A 16,598-nucleotide genomic window follows, 5' to 3' on the forward strand; every position below is an offset into this window, starting at 1 on the left:
GCCACACACTCCTCTGTGGTAATGCTGTCAGTGTTTCTCTTGGGGGAAAGCTTTGTGATGTGAGCACTGAGATAGAAGTGTGCTGAGCTGCACCTAGAATGCCTTAGCTGCAAGAGAGTCATAGGACCGTTGTGTTGGGAAAGACCTGATCGATCATCGACCCCACCTGTACCTGCCTCCTACTAAATCATGACCCCAAGCACCTCATCTACCCGCCTTTTAAACACTTGCGGGGACGATGACTCGACCGCCTCCCTGGGCAGCCTGTGAGGAAATTTTCTGTGAAGAAATTTTTCCCAATGTCCAATCTGAACTTCTCTTGATGCAGCTTGAGGCCATTCCCTCTTGTCCTGTCCCCTGAGAGAGGAGACCAACACCCACCTCTCTGCAGCCTCCTTTTAGGTAGTTATAGAGAGCAATAAGGTCTCTTCTCAGTCTCACCTTCTCCTGGGTAAACAACGCCAGTTCCCTCAGCCGCTCTTCATAAGACTTGTAAGAGCTCTGCCTGGCTTTAGCTGTCCTGTTGGCATCCCGCTCAAACACCGAATGGATCTTTGCTCTTTGTTGTGTCCCAAACCTGAATTCCATGCACTGCTGCATTCTCACTCAGGCTTGGCAGCTTGACGGGCGGGCGAGGGGAGCTTGTGCATTCTTTGCAGGATGACCTGCTCACTGCAAGTGCTGCTGTTCCATCAGCTCCGAGCTGTGTCCAGGAGCCAGTTTGGAGACAGCGTTGTTTCTGGTTTGTGCTTCAAAACACGGCTTTGGTCTTGACTGCTCTGACCTGGCTGTGGAGCAAAAAGCAGTGATTTTTGTGGCAGCCTGCCTTATCCTGCTGGGTGTGTGTGAGTGAGAGGCTGAAATGCAGTAAAGAGGGTTTTGTAGAAACTGGCAAATGCTTCTCTCACAAAAATAGCAGTGTGCGTTTTGCTGTGGTGGTGGTGGTAATAATTTTCATCTTCTGCTTTTGTTTCCTTTCAGGCTTCTGCAGCTCTTGCCAGAAAAAAAACAAAGGAGTTGCACAAAGGCATCGTAACGTTTTGGCAGAAGAAGAAAACACGCAAGTCTGTGTTTCCAGGTAGGGTTATTGGGTGCCAGTCATGCTGTTCTCGCTTCCTGCCGTGCAGAGAATGACACGCCAATGGTCTCCATAGTGGGAATGTTGCAGCTCCAGAAGTACAATGGTTCTCTTTGACTTTTGCTACTCAGGCTGTTGGATGCACAAAACTTCTGGGAGCATTGAAATTTATTCTTTACCGAGGCATGAAAATAGTAGCTCTATGTCATGTTTGATGTCCTGGCTGGCTGCAGATGCTTGAAATGACAGTGTAGGATTTTAGACAAGGGATTTTAGAAATTATTTCTGCAGCCATACAAGAGGGATATGGTGGTGTTAACTTTGTGCTCCTATGTAGAAATAGGATATTGTCTGGGGGTGTAAGAAAACCCAGTTTCAAATGCGTCACTGCCCGCTTCAGAGCACGGACTGGGGGGTGAGCCTCCGCCTTTCCTGAAAGCGTTCCGAGAGCTAACTTAAGGAGTACTCTGGGGTGAATGTCTGTGTTGTCGAGGCTGCAGTTGTGCATATCAACCATTGCATGCTGTTTGAGCCAGAAAGAGACGCAAACCTCCAGACAGCTGAGCTTAGAAATGGGAACTTGTATTCCAGACCCTGCTTGGAATTAGGGCGAGTGCAGATTTGACTGTTGTCTGTTCACGCGCAAGAGGGTTACTTTGAACTCTCGAGTGCTTTCCTTTCCTCGGCTTTATGAATGCCGCGTGTGTACCTCTGAGATCCTAGCCTGGGGATACGCGTCATCTGTCAGCAGGTGGACGGTTCACCACAGCTTTACCCAACCACGACCTTGCCTTCCAGAAAATGGACAGCTGTGGAGTTGTCTTCCTGAAAATTAACATCTTGAAGCAGCAGCTACAGGGATGACCTGTTTGCCTTCATCATTTTGTTGTGTAATTAAGTCTGTAGAAATGGGAATGGCAGCATTCTAAAATAACCGATCTGAGAGAGTTTAAGAAATGCAGCTGGTTGAAAAATTTTCTGTGAGAAGAAATTGTTCCTTTCTGCAGCGTGTAGGTGTTAAGTCTTGAGAAGATCTGCCAATCTCAGTCTGAGCTGGGGTGTGTGAAATGAGTACTCAAAACACTTCAGCAGGAACACTGGGGACTGTGGTTTACATAGCTGAAATAGATTTCATCTCCCATGGAGAGTTACGGGTTTTTGGTTGTCCTGGAGGTTTTGCGTACGTGTGCAAAACTGTGACGTCAGTTTTATTTTCTAATAGGATTATTTTAATCTGACTGCTCACCACCATGGGGGGAAAAAAGAGTTGTTGCTTGAACTATCTGACGAGATGTTTCTATGTCCCTTCAGATCCAGCAAAAGGAGAATTTTCATCCAAGGAGAAGAAAGCAGGTGAAGATGAAGGAAGGCAGAGCGATGAAGAGCAAAACTATCAGCATTCCCCTCTTTGGAAAACCTTAGTAAGATCGCCTGCCAGCGGCGTAATGCCTGGTACAAGGTATGTCTGCTCCCCTGGGAGTCCAGCTGGCAGCAAACAGGGTAGAAGGGGGAGAATAGGGGCCAGCATGTGCCGAATAGTCGTGTTCTTGTTGGCAGTGTGCTTATTTGTCTCTTCTGGCAGGCTTCTTTCACGTGTGTGCCTCTTTGGCTTAATTAAAAGCTCACAAATCTCCTACTTTGTTAGAAAGGTACTTGTAGCTGCTTACTAAGGCCTTTAAATCTTTTTGTCTGCATATTTCTTTTGAATGTTTGGTTTGAACCAACAGTTGTGATAGGGAGGCATAAGGGAATTGAGTAAAATAGTGCAGAGCCAGAATAAGACCAAGCAGTAATGGCACTGTTCTATGGTCAGGATTAAATGAGGTTCTGAAGCGAGTAGTTTCACTTGTAGGTGATTCCCATTCTGTGGAATGGGAATCCCCTTTTCAGAGTAGCTGGTGAGTTTGGGTCGTCGTCTTGTCTCCCTTGAAGTGAAGAGTCCTTGTACAGGTGTCATCCTGTTCTGCATCATGAGCTGAAGCAGTGAGGTTGTCATCTCCCTGTGGTACTTTACTGGCCTGTCTAGTTTGAGACAAGTCATGGTATTATAAAATCAGTAATATATCATAAAGTAATGAGCGTTCCTTGCTGTAAATGTATGTTTGTATACAGGCCCTGTGAAATCTTTCATTAAGGATCTTTGTTGCTATAGAAAGCGTTCGTTTTATCACACCGAAGAGTAGGCTTGTTCCTGGTTTAACGTGCAAACTACTACGCCGCAGTGATGGAGAACTGCTGCAACAGCCATCTGGTTCTGTCCAGCTGAAGACAGAGTCAGTAATAAAATTCTTGTAGTGCAAAGGTCGAGGCTCTTAGCGCAAATCAAGAACGCTTGGCAGCGTGGTGGATTTAATCAAATTAATAACCCCCAGCACTAGCGTTGGCTCGCAACCACCTTCGCATGCAGATATTTATTTGATACGTGGCCTTGTTAACCACATATTCTTCTAAACAGGGATGCTGATGCTCTGAGAAACAGCGAATGGATGAAGGCCGGGACACGCATTAGTGTATTATTGATAAAAATCTTCTGTTTTCAGTTCTCCAGCAAAGAAGCCTAACCTTAGGAAGGCGTTGCAGTTTGAAGCAGATCTCTTTGACTCCAGCTCAGAAGCGCAGAGCTCAGATGCCTTGGGAGTTTCATTGCCGTCTCTCAGTAACCTGGTAGGATTAGTGGCCGAGACATCTGAAGAGAGATACCGTCTTTTGGACCGAAGGGACAAAATCATGCGTCAAGGTAATTACCCAAGCTAGAGCGTAACATCTACGGCTCTGCCAGAAAGAAGTGTTTGGTGTCTGTTGCAAAGCTGTTGTAATATTATGGGCATGGCCTTAAAGAGACTTTAACATGGAGCAGTCTGTAAAGCACTCTTCCTTGTGTGGGATTGTTGTATACATTCACTCTTGTAGAACACACAAAGCCCTAGATTTCTTATTGCACGTGTGTATTTCTTGTGGAAAGTGAATAGCGGGATGTCCTTCTGTGAAGGAGGCCGTGCAGGGAGTTTTGCATCCCTGCAGGCTCTTTGAAGAAAGCTGCCCAAAGCCTATCTGTTTCTCTAAATTCAAACTACTACACAGCTGGTAATTATTTGAAGAACTGGCCCTTATTTCACAGTGGTGGATTGTAAACCCTTCCGCCCGCTTCTTCCCACTTCAAAGCTGTGACCCTACTTTTAATTTAAGATCTCTTAATACTGACAAACCAGTTTCTCAGCCACTTGATGTGGAGTTGGGAAATCACTGGTTCTTGGTTAGGATGTAAATAAAGGAGGATAAGCTGTTAGGATGGGAAACGTTGTGTATCTTTTAGAGGCTTCAATCTTTTCAGCGAAACTCTCGATATCCGTGTGGGATGGTAGGAGAAGCTTCCCCGAAGGAGCAGTACAGCCCTGGGAAAGGCCTCAGAGTGGGGGAACCCACTGGGAGTTTCTGACCATTCAAGAGCGTGGGTTCAGCCTTGCTCTGAGTAGAGATAGGGTGGGAATCTCTAGAGGCCTTTTCTTGTCAGGTCTTTGTGAGCTGTTGCCTCAGCAATGTACTTCTTGACTTCCGTTCACTGACTGATGTTCAGACTCCAGCTGAGGCATCTGGCATGCTCAGGGGCCTTTTGGCATGTCGGGGTAATAATTGTCATGAAATGGAAACAGAGATGCTTAATGTTTGTTCTTTTTTATTTATTTATGTTTTAATTAGCACGCCTAAAAAGGACCGATCTTGGCAAAGCAAAAACCGTTGTTGGCACTTGCCCAGACATGTGTCCTGAAAAGGAGCGCTACATGAGGGAGTCAAGAAACCAACTCAGTATCTTTGAATTGCTTCCGGGATCTGACAAGGTATGAGTTCTCTGCACACAGGGATTTGTTATTCCCAGGACATCTCTTTGACTGTGGCTTGTATAAAGCTGACAGTGTTGTTTAGTTGATTACAGGGTTAATTCTGGTGGAAAAGATCTGTCGGCTGATTCATTAATATCTTTCAATTCGCCGTTGTAAAACAAGAAGGCTCTAGAATTGCTTTGGCCCTCTGTCATGTGTTTTATTTGGCTTCAGACAGGTGTTTAGAGCTATGGTTCTAAAACCGTGGGGCAACAGTATACGCTGCGTGGAAAGTTGAGTTTGAGACTGCTCAGTAAATGCACAGGATCCTGTCGTAAGAGAAAGTAAGATATACTTGCTTTTGTAGCAGAACGGACAGGGGCTGCTAGTGTGAACGATGGAAAAACTAGTAGTCTGCTCCTTACTAAAGTAAAGGCATGGATGGGGTGAAATCCTCTTACTCGTGAAAAGTTGAACATAGTCAACATCTTGGCAAAGCAAAAACCGTTGTTGGCTGTCAGTGTTGTTTAGTTGATTACAGGGTTAATTCTGGTGGAAAAGATCTGTCGGCTGATTTGTGAGCCGACACATTTTGAATTTGGAGACAGCTTTATAAAAAAGAAGGAAAAACAAAAAAGGACAAGGTTAGTCGCCATGCAGCGCATAGTTTCTTGTTAGACTTTTCCTATCGTTATCGCCCCTGTGAGAAAAGACCACGATGAACAGAAGGATTGAAGGTCATCGTCAGGTGAGCGTCGGGTGCCTTACGATCATGCAGCACGCTACGGGAGAGAGAGACGGAGCCATATTTGTCCACCTCTTCCCGTCCCAGTCAGGTTGTCCATCATCCTGACAACCACCAAAAGACTGTTCTGAACTCACGGGTGGTGTATTTCTGTTTTGATTGCGTCGCTTGGGATTTTGTCGGATTGTTATACAGTTAATTGTTCTCAGGTTCTTTTTTTTCTATTAAATTGTTTAATAGTTCACTAAACTTGTCTTGGGATTGCATTAACTATATAATCCTTATTCACGACTGCGTGGTTTGGCGTTCAGAGTTATAACGTTTTGAATCAATCGTATAAAACATGGAATAGCACATGGCAAAACCAACAATTTGGCTAATTCACATAACAAATAAAATAAGATTTGTTTTCCCATGGACTTCCGGGAAGCCAGGAAAACAGGTCAATGTCCCAGCCTTTCCAAGTTTGGATGGGGACGTGTGCTAACTTCCGTATTTCGGCTGTAATTTGTTTAACTACTTCGCCACTATTGATCTTTTATCAACTGTCAAATTGACTCCCAAAGAAATAATTAAACCTCTTCCTAATAAATTAAAGTCTGCCTCCTCAACTAATAATAAGTTTGCAACACAGATTTTGGTATCTGATTCTATCAATACATTCTTAATGATGGGAACTTTAAAAGGTTCCCCCTTTGCTCCCACTACCAAGGTATTTTCCTTACTCAATTGACATCCTTTTGGTAATTTTCGAATGGTATATTTCTCAGCTCTGGTGTCTACTAGGAAGATGACTTCTTCCCCCTGGGGACCTATCCATAATTTTATCAAGGGCTCTGGTGATGATGTTGTCCCCAGGACATAGAGCCCCTGACACCCCTAATCCTCCTGAAACATTTTCTTGTCCTGCATTTTCTTTTTGCAGTTTCATTTAAGGTGACCTTTCTTTCCACAATAATAACATTCGAGGGATTCATCTCTCTTCTGATGTTCCCCAAAGGCCTTAACTATATTTTGTCCCCTGGGAACTGCCTCCCTAATGCCTTGAATAATCATTTCCCTTAAATTCAACATGTTTTGCCTATCGTGTACATTTTGATGATTCCAATTGGGATTTTGATTCAGCCATTTCTGCTCCCCCGGCGGACCCCGCTGATGTCATCTTCCCAATTTCGCATACCTGCTTGCCTTATCATTTCCCTCTCCTCCATAGTAAACAATACACTTAAAATTGACTGAATTTCATCCCATGTATAGGTATTTGGTCCCAAAAGTTGGTCTAATTTTTCGGAGACCCCCAAGGGGTCATGTAGCAGTTGCTCCATTTCTTTTCTAAATGTTCTTACATCCCCTGTATTGAGGGGAACTGCTACAAATCTTATTCCCCCGACATTTCCTCCCAGAGGAACTTCACGTAAGGGGAGATGTTCCTTTGGTTGTTCCTCCTCTCTTCTAGTTCGCAAAGCGGGTGGGGGCTGTGGGAGGCGCTGTAGGACCTCCATTTTCCGGAGTGGGGGGGTTCCACACTCTCTTCCCCTTGGTTTCATATGGGGGTGGTAAATTAAGTAAAACCTCCCAATCTTGTTTGTCCTTCTTTTTCTCTCTTAAGGGGTACAGTGATATCCTCATTGAGGACCCTTGCCATAAAGCATAGTCACTTTCCTCCTGGCTGAATGGTTCCTTCCCATATATAGATTCAAAGCCTGACAAATCCAATCATCAAAAGATCTGAAAATTTGCCAAAACAAATGGTCAGGCGTGAATAAAGATAACACGTAGATAGGGATAGAGTAGCAAGAGAGATACTAACAATTAGCTTGATGTTAATTACCTTGATGTTAAGCTGTGTATGTAGCACTCACACACAAAGGGCTTACCTCAATAGGATCTGGGGAGGGAGGAAGGGGGAGGGATCCAGCCTGTTGGCTGATCCCTGGCACTTTCGATCACCTCAATACTTTCGATCATCCCCAATACTTTTGGCTCACCTGCATCCCTGGAGGGCGATGGAGAAAATCCTCCTGAAAAGCATTTGCAACCCTTGGAAGGACAAGAAGATAATGGTGAGTGGCTTAGCAGTAGCACCTGCCAGCTCTCAGGGCGACAGAACCTTTTGCTACTCATTAGGCTCAGGGCTTCATCACCACCAGTCCGGTATAAGGGCTTGTGTGGTCATAGATCCAAAACACAGCCCTACGTGGGCTGCTATGGAGAAAATTAACTCCATCCCAGCTGAAACCAATGCAGTGAAGCCCATCCGACTCTTCCCACCCAGTGACATGTGGCACAGAGGAGAGTCTGGGCATGCTGGAGGGGCTGTTTCATCCCACGGGCCTTCAACCCCATGGCTTGGAACCGGCCAAGTGCAGCCAAGCGCCAAACCCCACCTGCCCAGATAGGCTCTCATGAAAACGCCTGTGCCCTTTACCTCAACCCCGTCTCCTCTGGGAGAACTTCTTTTCCTTCCCATGGGATCCTCCTGTGCCACCAGGCTGAGAGATCGTGTTCCGGGCTCTGGGGTGCCATGCCGTTGTGGCAGTCAAACGGCCAAGCTATGGTCCTGAGCCCTTCCCACATCCCCGTTTCCACCCCAGCCCTGCCCAGGAGCCAGGGCGGTGTTTATCTGAGCTGCTTGTGGGCACCTGCACTGGTGACCCGCTGGGCAAGGAGCTCGCCTGACACCTCTTTCCCTCGCTTTCCAGAGGCTGTGGACATCTGGGACGCTGTGTCTGCGTACATCCTGGAACAGCTGAAGCTGGACAAGGTGGGCTGACCTCTTGGTTGCCCTTTCCCTTGCCAAGTCTGGGCCCTGGGGACCGATCCCTCCCTGGACATCCTGGCAGCACGCTGAGACAACCCTGTGCTTTGTGGTCAGCCAGGAGAGGAACCAAGCCCAGACCTGGCCTGGGAAAGCTTTCGGTACACCACAGGGAGGGCTTCCCTCTTCCCGGTGGCCAGAGCACTACTAACCACAAGCATGCACCAGCGAGAAATGCTCAGCATCAGTAACAACCAGTGTACTCCCTCAGCAGCCTTTTTGTCTATTTCCTGGGCAGGGGGTCCAGGTCGCAGGACTCAGCACTTTCACTGTGCTCCAGGAGCAATTCTACATGAAAGGAGAGGTGCATGTTGTTCGATGAGCAGTCTTCCAGCTGGACATGGATAGCTTCAGCCTGTGGGAGATGGCGCGCCCCACAGTGCTTATCCCTGGTGAGAAGACAGCGGCCACCCTCCGCTTTCCCCCTCCACCTCTGGGGGGATGTGTGCTCTCTGCTCCTTGGAAAATGTTGGCAGGTGTCAAAAATTGCCTCCAAAGGTCGTGTGAGGGCTTGAGCTTCCCCCAAACAAACCCCTCCCCAAGAAATGTTTCTGTAAACAACCTTTACTGTGGCATTTTGTTAGGAATCTTAGATGGAACAATGGCTGCTGAGGCGGTGATGATGTTCCTCCTCCTTGCAGGCTGTGTCAAGATCAAGCTACTGGACTACTGGTGGCTATCACGAGCAACCTCCTTCCCGACGAGCATCTTGGAGGGCTGTGTGTGAGAGACCATTCTCCTGTACTATTTCCAGCTGAGGGACAGGCAGCACATTGACTTCACCTTCCGGGACATCAGCATTCTGCTCTGTGAAGGCGATGGCCTGTGCATGAGGTTTTATGCCAACTGCGTCTCCAGGCTGGAGAGCAAGGCCAGGCGCGTCGCACTGCTGCACACTGTAAGCTGCTCAGGTTTGGAGAATGCTTCCAGGTCTCTGGAAGCCTCATGGAAGGGGCAGTGGCCCAGACCTTGTTGGCCAGCCTGGCCGTGGCAGCCCGGTCAAAGGCCGGGTCTCGGGGGCGGTCCCAGATCCCCAACCCTAACCCTAACCCCTAACCCCTAACCCTAACCTGCTGCAGGCAGCGAACGCAGGCAGGACCCTCCCATCCACAGACAGGCAAATCCACATCCAAGAGGGATTAAGAATCGCAGAATGTTTTGCCTTGGAAGGGACCCTAAAAGTCATTCAGTCCAATCCCCCAGCAGTGAGCAGGAACATCTTTACCTCAGCCAGGTTGCTCAGAGCTCCATCCTACCTGACCTGGAATAGTTCCAGCAATGAGCTATTCAGTCCCTGTTCCAGCGTTTCACCACCCTCAGCACCAAACAGTTCTTCCTAATACCCAGACTAAGCTTCTCCGAGTTGAAAACCTCCCTGCTCCTTCCTATTGCTATGGGTCCTGCTACAAAGTTTTTCCCCATCTTTCTTCTCAGCCCCCTTTCAGTACTGAAAGGCTGTAATAAAGCCCCCTTCGAAGCCTTCTCTTCCCCAGGCTGAACAACCCCAACTCTCTCAGGCTCTCTTCCTGGGGGAGCTGCTCCAGCTCTTTACTCCTTTTTTGTGGCCTTCTCTGGACCGGCTCCAACAGCTCCCAGTCCAAGCTGATCGCATCCTGGACTAAGAGGTACAGCAATGAGGTCGCAGCACATTGTAAGCCATTAAAAATTTATTAGATACAAAACACATTTAACACAACCAAAAACAGTCTCGGGTTTTTCCCAGGAGCACTGGTGTCTCAGTTGCACTCAAATGTTCACCATGTCAACCAGAGTAGAGAGGTGGAGCTCAGAGGCAGCTTCAGCCTCCTTGTTCGCTCTGAGGAGCTGCTGCAAGAGTTTCAGTCTGTCTGACAGCGTGGCGCTTGGCTCCTTCATCAGACGCTTGCAATCTTCTCGACTCACAGTCTGGACAGAAGGAAAAAACAGAGAAGACTGAGAAAGAAGAAATACTCAGTAGCAACAAGAGACTTCTGAGCTTACTGGCTGTTCCCTTGCTTTTGAGAAGGACTACAGAGGCCAGCACCCTCCACCTCTGACGAGAAACAGCAAAAGCAGCTGTCCTGCTATTTCTGTCCCAGCCTTCCTTTACCTAGGGGAAGGTGACCCGGAACAGCCATTCTCCAAGTCACGAGTGCAGCACCACAAGGGATCCCGTTATGACTGCCAGCAGCCAAAAGCATTAAGACCTGCGAAGATCTCTTACTCCAGATCTGCAGAAAGCATTCCCCTCCTTGGAAAGAAGGGATTTCCAAGGGGCAGTTTTTCAATTCTTTATTTCCCAAGTCAACTGAACACCGTACACCAAACCTCGAAAGGTTTTGCAAGTGTAGCAGTTTGGCACCTGCACTCCTCACAGCTACAGTTAATTCTCCGTGCCACCTGCTCTCACCTCTTGAGATGACACAGGACTCTTCACCAAAGGACAGGTGACAGCTGGGTTAGAGACCAGAGACTCGGGGAGGTAGAGAGGAAGACCTATGAAAGCACCAAGGGGCTCCATGTCTTCGGCGAGACGTCGGTGCAACTGTTCTTCAAACCTGGACAGAAAGATGAAGAGCACCAGTCAAATTGCAGCCTGGCTTTTCTCTTGTAACCAGTCGGTTAGCCAAGAGTTCAGGGTTCAGAGGTGACTGCAAGAAGGATCTGTCTGACATACTCCGCTGCTATGACAAAAATCCATCCGAGGAAGTTGTGGTACAGAAAGCAGCCGCACAGACTGAAGGCAGCAAAGATAAGAAACCCCTGGGCCAACCTTGGCTTTTGTTCTTCAGCTTTGCAATCTGTATTGCATACAGGCACCCGACTGACATCCCAGAGGACTTTACAGACATTTATGGTAATATATGCAGAACATATAGACTACTGCACAAACTGTACGGCTTTAGTATTGGTGCCTCGATTGACCACATACGGTTTCCGACCATTCCTCAAAGCTCCAAGTACTTCTACCACCCTGGATTGTCCCTGTGAGCTAGCAGGGAACTGCACCGCACTGACGTGCTTGATGAAACTGGAGATAGTCTAGGATGGTTCCTAGTAAAGCTAGACTTCAACTTCCATTACCTACAAGTAGGAAATTGTTTACAATCCTGGGCCAGAGCCACAGGGAAAGGATGGCGCTCTGGGAACTCACCTCCTGCTTTCTCTTCTCTCCATTTGCAACTGTGCCAACAGACGCGCTGGGAGAAGCTCCTTGTCTGAGGCTGTCTCTGTGAATTCACCTGCACTGGTAAGGCTCTTTTCTTGACCTGACAGCACGCTCAAGTCATATCCACATTGACCTGACATCTTGGAGATGCTATAGGGTTTCTTTGAAGACTTGGGACGTTTTATCCTTGACCTGAGCAAGAGGGGAAAAAACCAAACAACCAAAGAAAAACCAAAATCAGTATGAGTGTGTTGTTCTTTCCCTCCTCCAACTTAAAGTTTGGCTTAAAGTTTGGAAATAGCAGGGAGTAAGAATTGATCACCTGGAGATGTAATTCTCTTGTAGCTGAGTCAAACGTTCCACCAGAGGAACTTGTGCAGAGGACTTGAAAGGAATTACTCTGACAGCGGTTGGAATTCACCCCAAAAGAAAGGTACGTACCCAACATCTCCTGCTACAAACCAGAGCAGCAGACAAGCTTCCAAGAGCGAGGGGAGACTGGCTTCACCCTGTACAAAACTAGAGATGTAAGCCAGGCCCTTGAGATCTCAAATACTTCAATGCCACAGAGCTCTGAAGCATCCTCCCTCTCCATCTCTGGCATTTCCTCTTAGCAGCAGGACTTTCCTGATGTCTTCCCACAAGCTGTGGAGAAAGCCTCCTTTGGAATTCAAAATGCTGCAAAATTAACACAATTGCTAAAGAGTAAATGTGCAAATCACCTAATATGTCATTCTCGTGTCAGGGTCCAGGCTGCAAAATAAAGTGAATGTAAGGGAGGGGACACGAATAAACTAATTCCAAAGCCTCAGCACTCTTTTCTTTGGTAGAAGTTAATTTCTCCATTCATAATGCTTGAAGAACCTCCCAAGCAATCAGTTTGAGAGCCAAGAAATGCTGCAGAAGTAAAATCTGTATACTACCCTCTCTCTGCACACCCTTGTAGATCAGATGTGCACCAGCATGTTTTAGGAAGATGCCACACGCCGCTTTTCAGCCTGCTGTCGCCACTGTGCTCGCGGTAGGGTCCCTGAGCAACCTCCTTGGAGCTCACTGAGGAAACAATGGCACAATGGACAGCTGAATGCTACTCCCCCAGGCAGTGCCAGCACCTGCCTCACCTCTCATGGCCCTGCCGGATCTCCTCCTGTGTGCGCAGCCTGGCTTGTTCCCATGCAAAAGGGACAGTGAAGTTCTTCAAATGCTCCTCGAAGAAGTACACACGAATCTGACCATCGTCACTTACTGCTTCTGTAAATAAAACCAAACCAAACGTTTGCTGTCAAAATTTTTTCCCCTTCTGATGAAAAACTTGGCATTAAAAAGCCAACTCGAAGAAAAATTGTGTGCTCACTTTCAAGTAGCTTTAAGACATAACTTCCATATCAAAAGGAGCCTTCTTGGGCTGCTTTAGTGTTCGACAAATACTAGATTACTGGGGAAAGCTGGAAAACCCTGCTTTGTCTTCATTTTAAAAATTCTAGTGCGTCCAAGCTCAGTGGGTTTAGCACTAAAAGAGATTGCCTACACTTAAGCCGCACAGGGCACCAAAAGAACCCTACGCAGTTGAAAGGCAAACGAATCCAAGACATACTTCATTAATCCATGGAAGTGCTCGTTAACAGTGGCAGCTTGCGCCTCTCTTTCCAGTCACGGTAGAAGCGCGTGCCAAATTCACACACAATCCCATCCTCGACATACTCCTGAAGGGTCTGACTGCAGAGCTCAAGGGAACTAGGGTACTGGGAAACCAGCCAGCCAACAGCCTTGGAGATCTGTGACACAAAACAGAGGTGGTTCAAACTGGTGGTTCTGCACTGATCAGGACACTAAATATTCAACAGTGCAACCCTAAGTTGGACTTAACACTATTCAAAATACTAGGCAGCAAAATCAACTATCATCAACCCAACATTTGCAACAATAATCCTCCAGTCAGATGGTCTGAGTGATCTCACAGCAGCCAGAAGAGCTACAAAAGCTCTCTGCCTTTCAGGACAAGGAGTTGAAGGGTACAAAGACTTCCCCATCACTAGCACTTGTCTGTTAATGCAGCAACTGTACCCCTGCCTGCTACTAAGAACGTAACAATAATTCCTTATAAGACATGACAAATTAAGACAGGTTAATGATAAACCAGTCAAGTAACTCTTAAAAGTTCAAAGTGGCTGTTCTTACCCTTCTCGTGCCCTGTAAGTCATTGATAGAACCTGGAAGCTCAACAATGGTGTAGTCTGAAATAAGCTGGGCTGAAATCAAGTCCTGCAGCATTAAACCTTAAAAACAAGAAAAGCCACTGTATACTCACTTGTTCTTTCTCCCGGTGTATCTCCTACTCTGACCTACTCTCACACTCCGCATTACATTCACAGCGTCACTTTTCTCCTCCACCCTTTCCCACAGACACTCAGGATCAAATACCGTGTGCAAAGGAAAATTGGAAGCCAAAACAAAGTTCATTTCTTTCCCTATCGATCAGTTCTTAAGGCCTTGGGATTTCTAGCAAAGCTTTGAAAAGCACTGTGCCTCACAGCCTCTCTCTTTACCTGATGCCCTATTTGAGAGACTGCACTAGACACAAGAGTTCTACGGGGGCAGCCCCGAGCACTCACTCCCATTGTTTCCTCAAGGCACAGAAATAATTACATACCTTCTTCTACTTCTTTCTCTGTGGCCTCCTCTTCCTGACCAGGGACAAGGACCACCAGGGGAACTGATGGACGGAAAGGTTTGGCCTGAAGCAACTGTTTCAACTGCAGGAAAGCTGAAAGCCAATAAGCATCGTCTTCTGCAACATCTTCACTCCTCACTCGAGGAGGAAGGACAAGGATGAGACCACTGGTTCCAAGCAAGTCTTCCTGCATTTCAGCTGTATCGAGCTCACAGTCAGACAGCGCACCATGTGCCACCTATGCAAGCAACAAAAGACACAAGTTATGTAACTAAAGCTAAACTTCTAGGCATTTACTCCGTCGACTGGGAACAAATTCCATCTTTTTTCAGACACTTTCAAAATCACAAAATTGTTCTCACCTACCTTTATACAGACACCAACTTTAATGCTTCTGCTCCCGTGCATGCCAGGAGAATTAAATAGTGCCAGCGTTTGAATTCTACCTTCCGTATGCAACGTGTTTTTTCTCCAGTTTTTGTCTCCCATAAATTTGACTTTCAACCAATCCACCAGTACCCTAGCAAACAAGAAAAGTGGGCTTTTGAGGTACTGAGTTTCTTAATTAAATCTATAATAATCCCAACCTCCACATTGCTTGGATTTGGCTAAATAGCCAAATGTCTCCACACTGTTACATATCTCAAGGTTTTCTATTTTCAGTATGAGAAAAAGAAATTCAATGAACAACTTCAGAAGACAGAGACAGCTAAATTACAGCTGTATTCTTTGCAGTGCTCTGGAGGAAAACAAACCCTGGAAATTTGACATGGTAGGGGGGAAAAAGAAAAAAAGTACCACAGGACAAGGACCATATACTCCCACTCCTTTCTGAGTACCCTGCTCGAGAAAGGGATCCAGCAATAAACTCTTACCTGCTGTGATCATCCTTGGCATATTCCTCATCACTTGGCAAAACCAACAGAACCTTCCAAAATACCTGTTCTTGTTCAACTGGAATATGTTCAGCGATTAACGAGACAAGATCCAGGGGAGTCCAAGCTAAATCACTTAAAGAAAGACAGAAGCTGGTGAAAAGACGCCCCAGTGCTAATTCCCATGAGGTCAATATTTTACTTGCTTCGAACCAGCAACGATACTATAATTAGTTACCACCCAGTTCAAACAGTCCAAACTCAGAGCTAATTTTTCACATTTGTTGTCCACCTATTTTGCTATAGAACAGATGCCTTCCAGAATTGCAGATGTTTAATCTGTTACCTGAGTCTCACTCTGGGGACTCTGGGACCCTGTACGCATGGCTTTACTTCCACACTGCTCCAACACACACACAGGCCACTGGAGTGCATGAGAAGGCAGACCTCCAGATGCACTTTAAACGCCTGGATCAAACTCTCTGTACCACAAGCCAGGCCAGTAACAGCTCATTCACTCTTCTCCTCCTCTACTCTCGTGCCCAGGCACCAACTCACCTAGGTACCAAAAAAAAAAAAAAAAAGTCCGATGGCCTAACATTTTCATGATTTTATATTCCAGTTTCCCTTACCTGGAAAATACCTCCAGAAGCAAGGCTGCAATTGGACACTCGAGTACGATTTGCCTTTCCTCACTGACATTTTCAAGATCTCTGGCATTTCTGCTACAACTTGCTTAGAATGAAAACAAGGACCAAAAGCCAACGTACCTTAACAATTGCTGGTAGAAGTGCTGAACTTTCATTTCATGCGCTGTCTTGTCTCTCAGCAAATTCAATCTGGAAACAAAAGATTCTTGGTTGTATTTCTTCATCTAAAACAGCTACTTTAACCAAATTTAAGAAACGCTCACTAAGACCTTAGAGGTACTTTAGAAACTGCTGCTGTTACTTTAGAAAGCTGCTGACACTTTAGAAAGCTGCTGTGAATGGAAGAAGAGTTTCCTTAGGTTTGCAGTCTTTGTTGTGGCATTTGTACAGGAAAGGTCTTTTTGAGGGTACTTCGGAAAACTTTTCCAACAGCATTAACGTTCACAGTAGAAGAAGAGGGCTACTCTGCAACTTGCCCCCCCCAAACTCACACAGAATGCCAACTGCTGTCACTGTAAGTATCCTTACCTTGTGCAAGAGATCCCCAGCTTTCCTCCATGCCCCAGGTCTACCATTCCCTTGCACAGGTTCTCCCTGGATATAGGCCACTCTGCACTAGGGGACAGTGCTTTCAGGCTATTTTTCAGATCCACGCAGCAGGGAGCAGCAGGAAACGCCCTCATTTGACGTTTCAGCTTTCTCCGAGCTGCCACAGCCTCCCTCCACCTTGGGAAGAGAACAGATAAATGGGTCACATTAATAAACTCTTCTGCAGAACAAACAGGTTTTCTCCCT

At 46.6% G+C, this 16,598-nt stretch overlaps 2 protein-coding genes across 2 annotated transcripts; both read right to left on the bottom strand.

The window, feature by feature from the left end:
* Positions 1-10,122: 10,122 nt before the first annotated feature.
* On the bottom strand, positions 10,123-12,893 carry LOC128850774 (germinal-center associated nuclear protein-like). Its single transcript, XM_054055766.1, has 3 exons — positions 11,593-12,893; positions 10,849-10,996; positions 10,123-10,364 (listed from the first exon to the last, which is right to left on the bottom strand). The coding sequence occupies exons 1-3, from the start codon at positions 11,745-11,747 to the stop codon at positions 10,206-10,208; spliced, it is 462 nt and encodes a 153-aa protein (XP_053911741.1). The 5' UTR covers positions 11,748-12,893; the 3' UTR covers positions 10,123-10,205.
* A 312-nt stretch (positions 12,894-13,205) lies between these two features.
* Positions 13,206-14,817, bottom strand: LOC128850766 (germinal-center associated nuclear protein-like). The gene is made up of 4 exons (XM_054055760.1): positions 14,645-14,817; positions 14,258-14,516; positions 13,786-13,883; positions 13,206-13,382 (listed from the first exon to the last, which is right to left on the bottom strand). Exons 1-4 carry the CDS (start codon positions 14,765-14,767, stop codon positions 13,206-13,208), a joined length of 657 nt encoding a protein of 218 aa, XP_053911735.1. The 5' UTR covers positions 14,768-14,817.
* Positions 14,818-16,598: the final 1,781 nt, after the last annotated feature.

This window comes from Cuculus canorus, unplaced genomic scaffold, assembly GCF_017976375.1.
Source record: "Cuculus canorus isolate bCucCan1 unplaced genomic scaffold, bCucCan1.pri scaffold_69_arrow_ctg1, whole genome shotgun sequence".
Taxonomy (NCBI): domain Eukaryota; kingdom Metazoa; phylum Chordata; class Aves; order Cuculiformes; family Cuculidae; genus Cuculus; species Cuculus canorus.